Here is a 16,525-nt window from a genome sequence, read left to right as displayed (position 1 = left end):
TGGCAGCAGACTATTAAAAAGGCATTTTATGCTCTGTGACTGGCGTTTCTTCACTCCTACGCCAACAATTATACTCAGCATCAAGTTACCATAACTTTGAATTTGTGTCTGTGAAAACTATTTGTTAGTGCTATTTTAGATTTTAGATGTTACTTGGTCTGATTTGGCAAGTTGATTTTTTTGGGTCTAGCAATGCTCATGTTTTTTTTTTTTCTGCATACTGGTAATGATAATTGTTGTTGTTGTTGTTTTTGTTATGTGCTGTCGAGTTGCCTGCAACTCATAGTGACCCTGTGTACAACAGCCCTAACCCTGCTCTATCCTGTGCCAGTCTCTCTGTCTCCAACACATCTACTCTATTACCCCAGTTACTAAATCAGTCCATTTCATCGAGGGTCTTCCTCTCCTGTGCTATCTTTCCACCCTCCCAAGCAGGACGTCCCTCCCCAAGACTGGTACCTTCTTGCAACATGTCCGAAGTAAGTTAGACAAAGTTTCAGAATCCTTGCCTCTAAGGAACAGCTTGGTTTCACCCTCTCCAGAACTAATCTGTTTGTTCTCTTAGCAGTTCATGGTATATTCAATACTCTTCTCCAATACCACAGCTCAAAGGCATTGATTCTCCTTCTATCATATCTAGTCATTGTCCACCTCTCTGATGCATAGCAAATGATTGCAAAGGCCATGACCTGTATCAGGTGCACCTTAGTCTACAAACTGACATCATTGTTCTTCAGTACTTTGGAGAGGTCTCTGACAGCAGACTTTGCCAATGCAATATGTCTTTTAATTTCCTGGATGCTGGTGCCAAGAGTGTTGATTGTGGAGCCAAGCAAAGTGAAACTGTTAACAATCTCAATTTCTACACCATCTATTACTGCTTTAAAAATGCCATTTTACAAAACAACTATGAGATAACATCTAACCTCAGTAAGAACAGCAAAATTTAACAGAAGAGCAAACAACAAATACTGGTGAGGTTGTGGAGAAACTGGAACCCTTATTCATTATTGGTGGCTGTATAAAATGGTGCAGCAACTATGGAAGGCTGTATGGCGCTTTCTCAAAAAGTTGCAAATAGAGATACCATTTGACCCAGCAATTCCACTACTGGAAATATACCCTAAGGAAACCATAACTGCCACTTAAGCAGATATTTACACACCCATGTTTATTGTGGCTTTGTTCGCAATAGCAAAGAGCTGGAAACAACCCAAGTGCCTGTCAACAAATGAATGGATAGAGAAGCTCTGGTATATGCACACAACAGAATATTATGCAGCATTGAAGAACAAGGAACTCAGGAAATATTATGAAGAATGGTTCACCATAAAGGACATTATACTGAGTGAAATATCTCAGTCACAAAAGAACAAATACTGCATAGGGCCACTGTTGTAAAATGGGACTGACATCAGGATTGAGGGAAGGCAGAAAAGGAGGGGAGGAATGATGTATCCTGCATTGAAACAGATGAGGGGGAGAACTGCTTAAAAGGAACATATCAATGGGTATTCTTGTCATTACAAAAGTCCAGAGTGATGGCTGCATAGTGGAGCGACTTGTGGAGGAGGATTGTGTAACAATGAAAGAGGTGGTGTTTTTTTTTTCTTTTCAAGGAGAAGAGTGACTTGAAGGAAGGGGGTAGGTAGGGAGAAAAGTGCAACAATGAATGACTGGAAACCCTAAGTCTCTGTAAACTTTCATTAAAATGAATTTTAAAAAATACCATTTTAGCTTATGAAACATTTTATAAAAACTAGCTACTTTCAGATAAGAGGCTAACCCTTTTCTAGGAATTCTAAAGAAAAAATATTAGGTAAAAATGAGTATATTTTAGATTGAAGGAAATATCTTAAAAGAAGAACATGCTTCTTTTGATACAGAAACATTTGGATCAAACTGCCCCATTTCTTTACTGTACCATTGATTAGAATTAGTGTCATTTGAACAGAATCAGGTTTTATTTACTTAATGGGACAAAATAAACATAAAATTTAATGGAAAAACATATTAATAAATTTCATTGAAATTTGAAAGAGTTGACTTATTTCTGTAATAAGCAGTGGTTAAGTATAGCTATCTCTGTGTGGGAGTGGGAGTGTTAGGAGTCGAGTTGAGTACAACTCATAGCAGCTCTGAAGGACAGATCTAAACCCCATCCTATCCTGTACCGCCCTCATCATCTCTGACATATTTGAGCCTGTTGCTGCAGTCACAGTGTCAGTCCATCTGGTTAAGAATCTTTCTTTTGGTGACCGCTTTTCCAAACATGATGGCTCCCTCCAGGAAATAGCCCCTCCTAACAACAGGTCCAAAGTGTGTGAGATGAAGCTTTGTCATCTTTGCCTCCAAGAAGTATCCTGGCTGCACTTTCTCCAAGACATATCAGTTTGTTCTTTTTACAGTCAGTGGGATATTTGAAGGGCATAAATTCTTTTGTCATCCTTATAGCTCTCAGGTCAATAGCAAGGGACTGAAAAGACTATGACCTGAATCTGGTATATCTTAGTTTTAAACTCTTCAGTAATTTGGAGTGGTCCCTGACAACAGATATGCATCTCCTGATCCCCTGAGGACGAGGACCAACAGTGTTGATTGTGAATCCAATTAAGATAAAATTGTTGACAGTTTCGACTTTATTCCTGGATGTGTTCACCATGTTGAGCCAAGAAATCTGGAGGACAATCATTTGGCCAATTGACTAGAAGAGATAGATCCCTATTTGTTCCCTTCCAAAGAAAGGTGATCTGACAGAGTATGGAAATTATTCAACAGTATCTTTACTATCATATGCAAGCAAGGGTCTGCTAAAAATTATCCAAAAACAGTTCAAACAGCCCATCAACAGAGAACTTCCAGATGTGCAGGCTAGGTTTAGAAGAAGTTGTGGTACTAGGGATATTATAGCTAATGTTAGATGGATCTTGACTGAAAGCAGAGAGTAGCAGAGAAATATTTCTCTGTGTTTCATTGACTATGCAAAGGCATTTGACTGTGTGGATCACAACAAACTGTGGCTGACTAAGAAGAATGGGAATCCCAGAACATTTGATTGTGCTTATGTGAAACCTATACTTGGACCATGAGGCGATTATCACAGCAGTGCAAAGAAATACTTTATGGTTCAAAATCAGGAAGGATGTACATCAGAGATGTATCCTATCTCCATATTTCTTTAATCTATATTTAGAACAGATCATCTGGGAGCCTGAACTTTATGAGAAGGAATGTGGCATCAGAATTGGAGGAAGACTTATCAACAACTTGCATTATGCCAATGACACAACCCTGCTTGCTGAAACTTGAGGAGGACCTGAAGTGCTTGCTGCAGAAGATCAAGGACTTCAATATGGATCGAAGTCTTCAATATGGATTGAACCTCAACATCGAGAAAACAGATTCTAAAAAAACCCCACTAAAACAGATACTTAACACTGGGCCGATTGACATCATGATAGACAGTGAAGAGACTGAGATTGTTAACAGACTTAGTTTGCTTGGCTCCAAAGTCAACACTCTTGGTACCAGCAGCCAGGAAATCAAGAGATGAATTGCATTGGGAAAGTCTGCTGTCAGGGACCTCTAAAGAATACTGAAGAGCAACAGCGTCAGTCTGGAGACAAAGGTATGCCTGATCTAGCCCATAGTCTTCACAATTACGTGCTATGCGTCAGAACGCTGGACAATGACTAGGGATGAATTTATGCCTTTGAGCTGTGGTGGAGAAGAGTATTGAATATACCATGGACTGCTGGGAGTACAAACAAGTTCATCCTAGAGAGGATGAAAGCAGGCTGTTCCTTGGAGACAAGGATTCTGAAGCTTTGTCTGACATACTTTGGATATGTCACAAGGAAAGACCAGTCCTTGGAGAGGGACATGCTTGGGAGGGTGGAGGGAGAGCACACTAGAGAAAGACCCTCTATAAGGTGGATTGATTCAGTGACTGGGTTAATGGGAGTTTGTGTGTCAGAGACAATAAGGTTGGCACAGGATAGAGCAGGTTTAAGGCTGTGGTACAAAGAGTTGCTAAGAGTCGCAAACGACTCGATGGCACATAACAACAACAACAACATGTTGATGTTGCCTATTGGTCCAATGATGAGAATTTTTGTCTTGATGTTGAGATGCAATTCATATTGAAGACTATATTTTTTTATTTTCTGCAGCAAGCATTTCAAGTCCTGTTCACTTTCAGCAAGCAAAGTTGTCATCTCCATAATGCAGGTTGTTGACTCTTCCTCCGATCCTAATTATACCTCTTCGTAAAGTGCAACTTTTTGAATGATTGGCTCAACATACAAATTGAGTAGGTATGGATTAAGGATGCAGCTCTGACACACATCTTTCATGTAGTTTTCCCTTACTTTCTGCACAGCAGCATATTGATCTAGGTGTAAATTTTGTGTGGATAAAAATGTCCTGGAATTCCTATTCTTCTCAATGTTAACTATAGTTGTTATAGCCCCACGATCTTATTAATCTGTACATCTGTGATGGGGGTGTGTGTATGTGTATCTGTGATCCTAAGTCAGGGATTTTGTTTATGAATAATAGAAGTCCAACTAAAATTGGTTTGCAAGAAAAAAATGAGACCATTATTTAACTAAATGGTAGAAGTCTGAGGTGACCGACAAAGTAACTGGAACAGTTAGGACATTGTCTTTCTCTTCCCCTCAAATCTGCTTTTCTCTGCATATAGTTTTGGTCTCCCAGACCAGTTTTCTCTTTAGCTGGAATGTTAACTCTTAATAAGATCTTAACTCACATCTTATCTTTATTTTAGAGGGAAAAGAAATATTTTCCAGGTCTAGTTTAAAAAATCATTGGAAAGAACTATTGATAGGTCCTGTCTGGAACTGATGTTGCCTTTAATCTGGCTTCTTTTGCCAGGGAGCCTAGATCATGGGAGAATGTGATTGCTCCAATTTTGACCTATTTGGCTTCAAATAAGTGGGAGACGAGAGCAGTTAAAGTCAGATATTCAAATAGCATTTTATTCGATCACATGCATCAATCATCATCTTTTTTATTTAGTGACTTTTACAATTTAGGCAACAGCCCTGTGATCTGCTTAGAGTTTTAGTTTACCTTTATGACAGTTTGTATAAAGAGCAAGAACTATATGGGGATAGCCTTATCTGACCTTTTCCAACTAAGGGAAACTGTCCCTGCCAGCAACGCAGAACCAGTTCCCACAAGGTCAGACCTGTTCCTGACACTTCTGCATCTCTTTCTATTCATCTCAATACCAGTCTTACTGCTTTACTCGGTCCAAAATCCAATGTGATAGCTCACAGACCACACAGAACCATATTGGGGAAGTCAAGAGGTTATAATCCAAGTTAATAGGAGAATACAGTCAGGACAGCTTCTGAAATATACCTGCAGGCACCTCAGCCTTGAGCCTTGCAGCTTTAGGCCAGTGTTAGGAAGTTCTGAGCCAGCCAATTTTGGCTTCTTCCCTCACCTCACCCCTTGCCCAGTTGTCCAGCAAACTTGGGCAAAGGCTCTTAGATAAGCTCTGGTTCTGTCCTTAGGATGTAGTAGTCCCAAAGTCAGCTCCATCTCATATTGGGTCTCTGGTTCTCTACTTTCACCATGGCTGCTGCTGAATATGTCTACCTGGCACAAGAGTTTCTCAGTCTGAAGGATGTGCTACGTTCTCTCACTTCTTTGCTGGCAGGGAAGATCTTCTGCTGGATCCACTCAGCTACAAGACTAGCCAGTCCCCTTGTGGATTGGTGAGACTAGGCAATCAATCCCCTTGGGGTTAGGCTAACACACTCTGTTTGCATATTCCTGTCCTGTCCATCCACATGGAAAAGTAAAATTCATTGGCTAGGAAAGCCATTTTTTTTAAACAAAATTTTTATTTTATACGGGTTTAATTAAAAAAAAAAAAAAAGAAATACAAGCAGAAAACACAAATGAGTCTTGCACTCCTTGCATTGCAGCATTAAGGACCTGACCCAACACACATCCAGTTGATCATTTCTGGCACAGCCCATCTAAGGAAAAAAAATTGATGAATCAAGGAAAGCCATTTTGAACAATCAACTCCATATAGCTTTACTTGGATACCTCATTGGTGTCTTGGCATGGGACAGGGCAGGGCTTAGGGTCACTATGAGTCACCTGTGATTTGATGGCACATAACAGCAGTTTAGGAGAGGAATCTTATTTTTTTCTCCAATAATTTTTCTGCTGTTTTTTTCCCCATTCCACTACAACTCACTTGTTCAAACAAAAGAGATTCTGTTATATCAGAGGGTTTATAAACAAATCTTGAACCCATTCTCCTCCCAAGTTTTTACCTCAACTACTACCATCTTAGACCAAGCTGCTTTTATTTCTTGCCTTAAACAATGTCTACCATCCTAACCAGTTCTCGTGCTTCTAGTCTTGCCGCTTTATCTATGTAGTTCTCCATATAGCAGTCAGAATGCTTGAAAAAATGCCTAGGTGATAGTATCATTATTTTCCTTAAAACTATCTAGTTGTTTCCCAGATCATGCTTAGAATAAAATCTTGATTCTTTTCCCTAATTAAGCCCTGGTAGCATATTATGTTACATGTTGGACTGTTCACTGAAAAGTCAGTATTTTTTGTCTGCCAACTGCTCCACAGAAGAAAGGTGAGGCATGTTGATCTTGTTAATTTTTATACCCTCAGAAGCCCAGTGAAGGCTTTCCATAAGTCAGAATCAACTTACCAACTGTGGGTTTGGGTTTATCTAAACTGTACTCTGCCTGTAGGAACTTGTGCTGCTAACCCACAAGCCGTGCCTCTCTAGGGATTCAAATCCACCAGCAGTTCCTCCTTCCCTCTGATTCATAGCCTTGGAAACCTACTGGAGCATCAGCTGTGAGGCTGTTCCAATGTGATGGCAATGAGTCAGACCTTCTATGCCTCATATCACACTGTCTGTCTGTTAGTTTAACACAGCTAACTCATTCCTCAGAAGCACTGGTGTCACAGCACTTGAAGTGTTTAGCTGCTAATCAGAAGATTATCACTTTCAACCCATTTGCTGCTATGTGAGAGAAAGATGTGGCAGTCAGCTTCTGTAAATATTTGTGGCCTTGGAAGCCCTTTAAAGCTGTTCTACTCTGTTCTGTAGGGTCTCTCTGAGTTGAAATTAACTCAGTGACAATGGGTTTGTTTTGGTTTAGGGAGTAGTTTATTCAGGTTGCAATGTTGTTACTATTCTTAGATGCCATCAAGTTGACTCTAACTAGTAGCCACTCAGAATACCACAGATAGAAAACTCACCCCATCTAGTGCCATCCACACAGTCTCTCCTGTGGTTAAGCTCATGGTTTGTAGTCACCATGTCTGTTCATCTCATTCAAAGTCTTCTTCTGGTTTGTTAGCACTCTGCTATTTTTGTCCAGAGAGCAGCCCCTCCTGATAACTTTCCCCACGATGTAAGACATAGCCTCACCATCCTTACTTCTAAGGAGCACTCTGTCTGTACTCCTTCTATTACAGATGTTTGTTCTTTAGGAGTCCATGATATGATCATTCATCTTCACCAACCATAATTCAGATGCTTCAGTTCTTTTTCAGTCTTCCTTGTTCATTGTCCAGTTTTCACATTTATCTAAAGTGATTGAAAATACTTTGGTCAGATACACCTTAGTCCTCAAAAGTGGATTAAAAGCATGAACTTTGGAGCAGGAGCATCTGAGGGTGAAGACTTCCACTTGCTTTGTGAGTCTAGAGAGTTGTTTTTCTCTTTTTGTCTCAAGTATATATCTGTTTGTTCTTAATTTTTTGTGGTTTTTTTTTTTTTTAAAGAGTAGCTAATGATAACTTTCATAAGAATTGGAAGGTTTAGATAATGTCATGAAGTAGTAAACACTTAGCTGGTACCTGAAATAAGCTGTTCAATTAAGTGTTAGGTATTAATATGATATTTATACCAAGATAAAGGTCATAAGTGGATCTTAAGAATATGTATTATACAAATAGACACTTCGTGAAAAATCAGTGATTCTTAACATATATTATCCTTTTAGGAACTCTGATGTCTGCTCTGACATAATGTTTGGCTCATGGTAGACACACAGATTTATGGAATAAGTGAATAAATGAATGTAAATGTGTTCTTGAGAGGAGATTTGTCAGTTGAAATAATTTGCTGGTCTGTATATTTTTCTCATTTCAGATTTGAAAGATTAGAAGTCCTGGCTGTGTTTGCCTCCACAGTGTTGGCACAGCTGGGAGCCCTCTTTATACTGAAAGAAAGGTACATTTGCATGGTTTATTGCTATCGTCTTAAATCCCATCTGTGACTCTCTTTGGATTCTGAAATAATCCAGTGAGAGAGATTCCTAGCTTGATTGTTTTTGCAAATTTAATATGAACGGTGATGGAATTTTGATAGAAATGATTTTTGTTTATGTTTTCTGTTAATTTTATTAACTATTTTAATGCTACTAAATCCCTCATTGGTTTGTATAAATGGAAAATAAACAAGATTCATTCACTCACTCACTTACTTACTCATGTTTTGTTTACTACTATCCCATTGAAATAGATTTGATAGATTGACATTACTGTGTTTTTACATAAAAACAACATGTGTTTTTTGGTTTTAGAAAACCATACAATCTCCTTGCATGTTAGTTTTCTAAGAGTAGTGTGTGCATGTTATTTATATGGGATATTATTTGTAGAAAATAATAGTACATACTGAGGATGATTTGTGAGTTTGTTTTTCTTATTATTTATAATCAGTAGTTGATTATCATGTTGAAAGACTGTGATCTTTAAGTTGGGTTACTGGTGTATGAATATATATATTTTTAGCAGCATTTTCTAATTTTAGTAATTCACAGATTATTGTGTTGTTGATTGCCATCGATCAAGTTGAGCATTTCCCATAGCAACCCTATGAACAAAACGCCTGAAGCCTTTCTATAACTATTGTCATTTATCAGAGTTCATAGAGTTTCCATGGGCATGTTGTTTAGGAAGTGAATACCACTCCTGCTTCCAGACTTCACAAGACTATTACTATTTCTTTTTTTTAGTGTCGAACGCTTTTTGGAGCAGCCTGAGATACACACGTAAGATTTTATTTTTTATATTATTCTTTTTTAGTGCCAGTTATTAATTGATATATTGCTAGATGATGATTGTTTCCCCAACATAAATTTTCTAAGTGTGGAAATACACATTTTCATTGATATTTCAAAGACAAAATTCCAGATCTCAAGAGTCTTCCTCTTCACTCTTATGTGTCCCCAAGCCTTTTATGTTTTTGTACTCTGTAAGACTTTTCTACCCTATTTTAGGTTCTTCTTTTTTTTTAAGCCCAGGTTAACGCAATAAGCCAGCCCCCTCTAACTCTCAGTAATTCAATATTTGACTCCTAAAAGTCTTACAGTAGCCCTTATAGAAAAGATAGAATTGTTCTTAGCTGCAATACAGGTACCAAGTGATAAGGATTTTAGGTGTTCTGATGAATTTAATTCAGAAAAGTCTGATCAGTCTAGTGTTGATGGTAAAGCAAGTATTAGCATTTGTGAAAAATTATTACAAAATTATTTCTGAGAAGATAATGTTACTGCTAGTAGCTCTTTTTGGTCCTATATAGGCTTGTGAGTTTAATAGGGCTGGAAACCAATTCAGATTCTGATGCTGCAGATAGCAAACACTGCAGCAGACCCCTCCACCATCTCCTAATGTCTTTGCATACAGCATGAAAAATTACATAGTGGCATTTCCGAGAAAAGAATTAAAGGTGAATATTATTTTTCTCTTTAGGGGAAGATTATTAGTTGGTACATTTGTGGCTCTTTCTTTCAACCTGTTTACAATGCTTTCTATTCGGAATAAACCTTTTGCTTATGTCTCTGAAGGTATGTTTTTTTATTTACTATTAATAAAAATTCAGTTGGTATCTAATAAAAACAGTCTTTTGTTTGTTAATCACTTGACCAACAGAGATTAGTGGACAAATAGGGAGGCAGGGGAGCTGTTGAAGGAATAGGCAAGGTGCCCTGGGGCCTTGATGAGACAGGGTGATAAAAGATGTGAATCAATAGTAATTAATTCTATAAAACACATTAGATATGAGCGATATAACAGTGTATGTGGAAGAAACATAATCTATGTGAAAGTTTGTATGTAAACTAATTAAAAAACCCCCAAACTCCTTGTATTGTCATTGGATCAGAACTGTCTCATAGACGACCCTCTGTTTTTCCAAGCTAGAAATCACACAGGAGGAGAATGCCCATATTTTCTCCTTCAGAGCTGCTGATAGATTCATACTGATAGAGTGGCACAGCTTTGGGGTTAGCAGCACAACTCACTATGGACCAAGCCACCAGATCACCCTGATAAATAAGAAGATTATGTATTCTGAGGGGAAAAACTGGCTCAGAGGCTCACATATCTTCTGGAAGTGGAAAGTGATAAAATTGTATTAATTCAAGCTTTAAAATAGAAGTTCAGGTAGATTTGACATAAATTATCTATGATGAAACATTCCACTTACCAGGTAATGTGAATGTGAATTTAAATCTACCTTTATAAAACTGTTTGGAAGCATCCTAGAGGCATCAATCTGCTTAGTATATAGTTAATCAAATAATACTTTATGTTAATTTAAGTTTCCAGAAACTTCTCTTACAATTACGAGTAGGCAGATATTTGAAAGTGTCAAAACTATTTTTTTAACAAAGTATTCTTGGCTTTTCAAACTTCTACAAATTCCAGACAGATTTTTCATATCAACAACTCTGCTCAACTCATTGCTTTTAAGTTGTTAAGTTGCCCCTCCAACAGGATTTCAGAGGCTATAAATTACACAGGAGGAGATTGATTGCTTATCCTTCTCTCACAAAGCAGCTGGTGGATTTGAACTGCCAGACAGATGCCACTGTTCGGTTAGCAGCTCCACTTCCTGCCCAGTAGACTAGTGGAGCTCTTCATTTTTCATTTAATTATCCTGATTTCTGGAGTTTTTCAGTAACTTACGTGTTTTAGAATTTTTGTAACCCCAAAAGGATTTACCATGAATTCATGCATGAGTTAGGTGAAAACAAAAGTGGGTATATACACAGGCTCATACTTGAGATCACAGAGGAGCGCATACCAATGAGGAGAACAAAGCTTTCTGAAATGACATGCAGCTTACAGAGCTTCGCATGCGTTAGGAACTATGAGTTGTGTTTGTATGAGTCAGAGTTTAAGAATTACTGATGTAGAGAATTAAATAATATTTGAAATGATCAGAATTTTAAAACTCTCAATCTTTATAAGTTATAAAAATAGTGTAATGCTCTTTCTAGAAATTTTGAAAACATAAAGAGATTTAGAAACAATCTCTCTGTAAAGATCAGAAAGATACAAGAATACTGATTATCTATCTGTCTATCATCTAAACATTTAAATTGTATTCCTTACATTCTTTGTGTTATATACATAGTCTTTTTTTATGGACTACAAAGACTTGCAATTTTATATCTGTTTTTTTTTTCCAGTTAACATAGCTTAAATACTGCCTCATTAAATATTCTTGGAATAAATTATATTTTAAAACTTTCATAATATTCTGTCATGAAATTTTGAAACATTAGTTGTTTATGTCTCCACCTTTTCCTCTTAAACATAATGTGGAATCAGTTCTTTATATAAAATGTGTTTATTTCTTTAGAACAAATTCCCAGATAAGGAGTTGAAAGTTGGATACATATCATGATGTTGTTAGGTACCATCAAGTCAGAACAAACTCATAGCTGACCCTCTAACGGATTTTCAGAGGCTGTAAATCACGCAGGGGGAGATTGCCTGTTTTTCTCCCTTGGGCAGCTGGTAATTTTAAACTGTGTTCTTTGGGCCTGCTTTAGTGCAATTCCCTAAGTACTGAGTCACAGGAGATCTTTCATAAGTATATGAAGTAAATTATTTTAAGGCACATATCTAGTTAAAGTTAACTGGAATTCAAAGCCAAGTATTCTTGGAATCACGTCTGCTCTTTGCTTTTCTGTTATTCTGCCTGTGTGTGTTGGGCAGCACAAAAAATTATCTGCACCACCCTGAGATAAAGAGATAATTGAGTCTGGAAGGTGCTTAGAACTGTAACTTGCATATGCCTTTAAATATTCTTCAGCTGGCCTTCACAAGTAGACAGAATCAATAATTGGTGTATCTGTAACCTATTCTCATGTACTAGTTCTACTTTACAGTATTAAAGGCCTTTAAAATTTGGAGTTAGTTGTAGTAATGACATTTAATTTCATTAATTCATTCAAGGCACCTATATATTGTAGTTGAAATGGTTTCTGACTTAAGGCATAAAAAAAGTTGTTCTAAATTTAAGAAGTAACATATCATTTTACATTGCTTACAGTCATTGCCAAATTTATTTTGAAAATTAAAGAGATCAAATACTTCTGGTAGTGTTTTATTCTACTTGAATAATTTAAATATTTTTCTTTTTAAAGCTGCTAGTACAAGTTGGCTTCAAGAGCATGTTGCAGATCTTAGCCGAAGGTAAGATGTTACAGAGTTTCATGATATGCATAATTTAAAAGGAATGTACCCAGCTCTCTTTGCCACATATATTTTAGGAATGAAAACTGTTTTAGTAATAAGATATTTGACACTCTGGGAAATATGAACATTGCTCAGATGGGACTTGTTGTTATTGGGAAGGGCCCCAGAGGAACCCTGCAGAAGGACTTCCATCATAGCAATACAGACCTCAGAAAGAACAAGCAAAAAAAAAACAAAACAGACCTTTGGGGCAACAAATGATGGGAAAATAGAAAGGAACTGGCTTTCATTTGAATTATATGTAGTCATGCATAGAACTTGAGTGCAGTTCGACTTCTGTTACATAATGAAGTCTGTGGACACTACTTTATCATAGTTGTTCAGCATTTGTAAAAAAAATATATGTGCATAGGTGGCCTCTCACTTAACACATAGAATTATGATGAGTAGTAACTGTAACTGCCATGAGAGGTTTTCATTGTTTTGTACATCTTATTGATAGTAATGTGTTCTGTATGGTGTATTTTAGTACATAATTTGCTGATGTTAGTAGATTCAGCCCTTCCCAAAGACAAATAAAGATCAGATTTATAGCAATACTGATAATTAAAGCAATAATAATGAAAATAAAAACAAAACAGAACCAACTTAGAATGGAGTCACTAGAAGGGAACTCTGCCATTAGTTGGATATTGCCTGTGTAATGTTAGCCAGGTCAACATATTCGTGGGTACTGTGGCACTAGTCATGTGCAGTGATGACCTCTTTGTAAAATTGTGCCATTTTTTTCCATCTCCAGACACTTAATACTTCCTAAACAATGATGCACCACGTCCTCCTTCCCTCCCTGATAACCACTGATAAACTTTGGCCTCTATATATTTACCTATCCTAGATACTTTATATTAGTGGAGTCATACAATGTTTGTGCTTTTATGATTGACTTACTTCACTCAGCATACCATTTTCAAGGTTCATTCATGTTGTAGCATGTATCAGTACTTCTTTTCTCTTGATTACTGAATAGTATTCCACTCCTGCAGCTACCGGGTCATATGACATTTCTGCATTCAACTTTTGGAAAAGCCATTTAATTTTTCACAGAGATTATACCAGTTTACATTCACGTTAGCAGTGGCTGAAGGTTCAACCTTAACATTGCTAATTTCCTATTTTTAGTCCACCTTGTCAACATTTGTTAATTTCCTTTTTTTAAAAATTTCCTTTATTTTAACCTGAGCCATTCTGATGGGATGGCTGGTACTTTATTGTGATTTTGCTTTGTCTCCCTCCTGTGGCTGAAGATAGTGAATGTCTTTTTATTTGCTTTTGGCCATTTGTTTTTCTTTTTTTTTAGAAAATATACTCCTACCTCCACCCCTTTTCTTTTTCTTTTTTTGATAGGGTTGTTTGTCTATTGTTAATTTGTGAGAGTTCTTTATATAGCTTGGATATTAAAACCTTACTTAGTGTATGTAAGTTGTCTTTTCATTTTGTTCTTAAAGTTGTTTTTTAAATTTTTTTTTATACTGGTTTACATACAAAGTTCATAAAGCTCATATACATTGTTTACCAATCCCACTCTCTAGCCATCAAATCATGCTACCCTATGTTTAAGCACCCCCCCACCCTTGGATCCTTGTATATGCTCTACAAAAATGATCCTATACACTATTTGTGTTTATGAGACTGAGTTAGTTCACTTGGCATAATGCTCTCCAGTCCCTCCCATGTTAGGTAATAATTTACTTTTAAATGAAAGTTTTATGTTGAAAAGTTTTTCATTTTGGTGACATTCAGTTTATTTGTTATTTAATCTTCTCTTGTGCTTTTAGTTACGTCTAAGAGTCAGTCCATTGTAAAAACTGTTCTGAAGCAATACCTCTGTTTCTTTCCTAAGAAGAACTTTATGGTTTTAGACCTTACATTTAGGTCCTTAATCCACTGCAATAGTTTTTGTATATGATGTGAGAGATGAGTCCACCTTCATCCTTTTGCATGTAGGGATCCATTTGTCCCAGCATCATTTGTTAAAATATATTATTTGTTCTCTATGGTATAAACTTAGCATCCTTGCCAAAAGACTATTGATAAGTAGGTTTTATTTCTGAACTCTCGATTCGGTTTCTTCATAGTGCCAGTATTTCTTAGATGAAAGATAAGTTCATAGGGTTCAGATGAGGCTAATTATTGATGTTCACAATTTCACACCCAGAAAGATAAGATAATACTTTAAAAATATGACATTGAACTTGTATCAAATTGAGCTGCTTTCATTCAGGAAGTATGGCAATTAAAAACAAGGATACTAAAGGTTCCTGGATAGTATCTTTCTTTCTCTCCATAAATGAATAACTTATCAGCTGTTGAATAGTATCTAAGAGTACTGACCACCTACAGAAACAAAGGACCAAATGATTTTTAAGACCTATTGGTGATATTTTTACAATACAAGAAAATTCCACTTTTGAAGAAAATGCAGAAGAAATGCATCTGTTTTGGGAACGTCAATTATTTATTATATGACTCTCAGATCAGATTTTTTTTTAACAAATCAGATCCTTTTTTTATACTAGTTTATTAACATAATTTGAATGTATTGTTTTTCACACCAGAGCCTTCCCATTTCCCTCAACCTTGCCATCAAATTGTGCAACCCGATAATTAATCCACCCCTCACAATCCTTACTCCTCTGCTCCTACCCTCTCCAAATCAAATTCTTTTTTTTTATAATTTTTATTTTATTTTATTTTATTATTTTTGTGTGAGTGTACCGTCAAATCAGATCTGACTGGTACGGGAGGAGATTGTCCCTCCTTCCCCGGCAGAGCATCTGGTGGATTTGAACCGTGCACCTCTGGGATTGTAGTTGCAGCTCCTTACCACTAGGCCACCAGAGCTCCCCCCCAAATCAAATTCTTAATCTTACTTTATTTTTTCTTTCCTTTTAATTGATGATTCAAAAGAAATTTTATGAATGAAAAAACTTTGTTCCCAAATCCTTTTTGTTTCTTTAAAAGATATGTTTTCTTTCTTTTTTTAAATTTTATTATTTTTGTGTGAGTGTACCATCAAATCAGATCTGACTGATACAGGAGGAGATTGTCCCTCCTTCTCCAGTAGAGCATCTGGTGGATTCGAACCACGTACCTCTGGTATTGCAGTGCAGCTTCTTGCCACTAGAGCAACAGAGCTCCCTAAGGATATGTTTTCTAATACTAAAGTGCAGGCTCTGTTGTATACAGTTTTGATTGGTCTGCTAATAAATACTTTTTTTCTTTCTTCATAGTGTGTGTGGAATTATTCCAGGACTTAGCAGTATCTTTCTTCCACGAATGAATCCATTTGTTTTGATTGATCTTGCAGGAGCATTTGCTCTTTGTATTACATATATGCTAATTGAAATCAAGTAAGTACTCTTTTATTGCTTTTTTATTGCTGTTGATATGTTATCAGTTTCTGTGTCTATCCTTAATGGCTTCTGTGGGATGGGTGAAGATATAGCTTAATAATAATTTTGCTGCTGGTATGTGTAACTGTGGTCAAATCTATCCTCAAGTGTCTTTATCTGAAAAATTAAAAGAGTTGGATTCAATAGTATTTCTCACCACAATCTATATATAGTGCAGACTGAAACACCTAGATTTCCTGCTGCTGAAGTGAGGGATGCTGAGAAGGCAATAAGACAAATCCCCCGTTACTGTTCCTGAGAGAGAGATGGGAAAAGAGAAGGCCAGTGTGAATTTTTGTTGTTGTTGTTGCTAATTTGTTTTGTGTGTGTATGAAAGAAAGGCATTAAAATGCCTAAAGGAGATAGACTTTATTGTTGTTGTTATGTGCCCTTGAGTCGCTTGCGACTCATAGCGACCCTATGTACAACAGCCCTAAACTCCGCTCTGTCCTGTGCCAATCGCACCGTCTCTGACACTCCCATCCCAATTATCCCAGTCACTGAATCAATCCACCTCATAGAGGGCCTTCCTCTCCTGCGCCGTCCCTCCACCC

General features: G+C 36.9%; 1 protein-coding gene across 1 annotated transcript in view; it reads left to right on the top strand.

The window, feature by feature from the left end:
* Nucleotides 1-16,525, top strand: part of SLC30A6 (solute carrier family 30 (zinc transporter), member 6) — a 53,313-nt gene that overhangs the window by 16,928 nt on the left and 19,860 nt on the right. The window contains exons 5-9 of the mRNA XM_006882365.1: nucleotides 8,177-8,257; nucleotides 9,045-9,080; nucleotides 9,781-9,875; nucleotides 12,468-12,516; nucleotides 15,810-15,929. Coding sequence (XP_006882427.1) covers nucleotides 8,177-8,257; nucleotides 9,045-9,080; nucleotides 9,781-9,875; nucleotides 12,468-12,516; nucleotides 15,810-15,929 — 381 coding nt within the window. The remainder of the gene's footprint in view (nucleotides 1-8,176; nucleotides 8,258-9,044; nucleotides 9,081-9,780; nucleotides 9,876-12,467; nucleotides 12,517-15,809; nucleotides 15,930-16,525) is intronic.

This window comes from Elephantulus edwardii, unplaced genomic scaffold (assembly GCF_000299155.1).
Source record: "Elephantulus edwardii isolate Elephantulus edwardi_28Jun2011 unplaced genomic scaffold, EleEdw1.0 scaffold00019, whole genome shotgun sequence".
Lineage (NCBI taxonomy): Eukaryota > Metazoa > Chordata > Mammalia > Macroscelidea > Macroscelididae > Elephantulus > Elephantulus edwardii.
The sequence above is the reverse complement of the archived record's forward strand: the minus strand, read 5'-3'. Positions and strand labels throughout refer to the sequence as shown.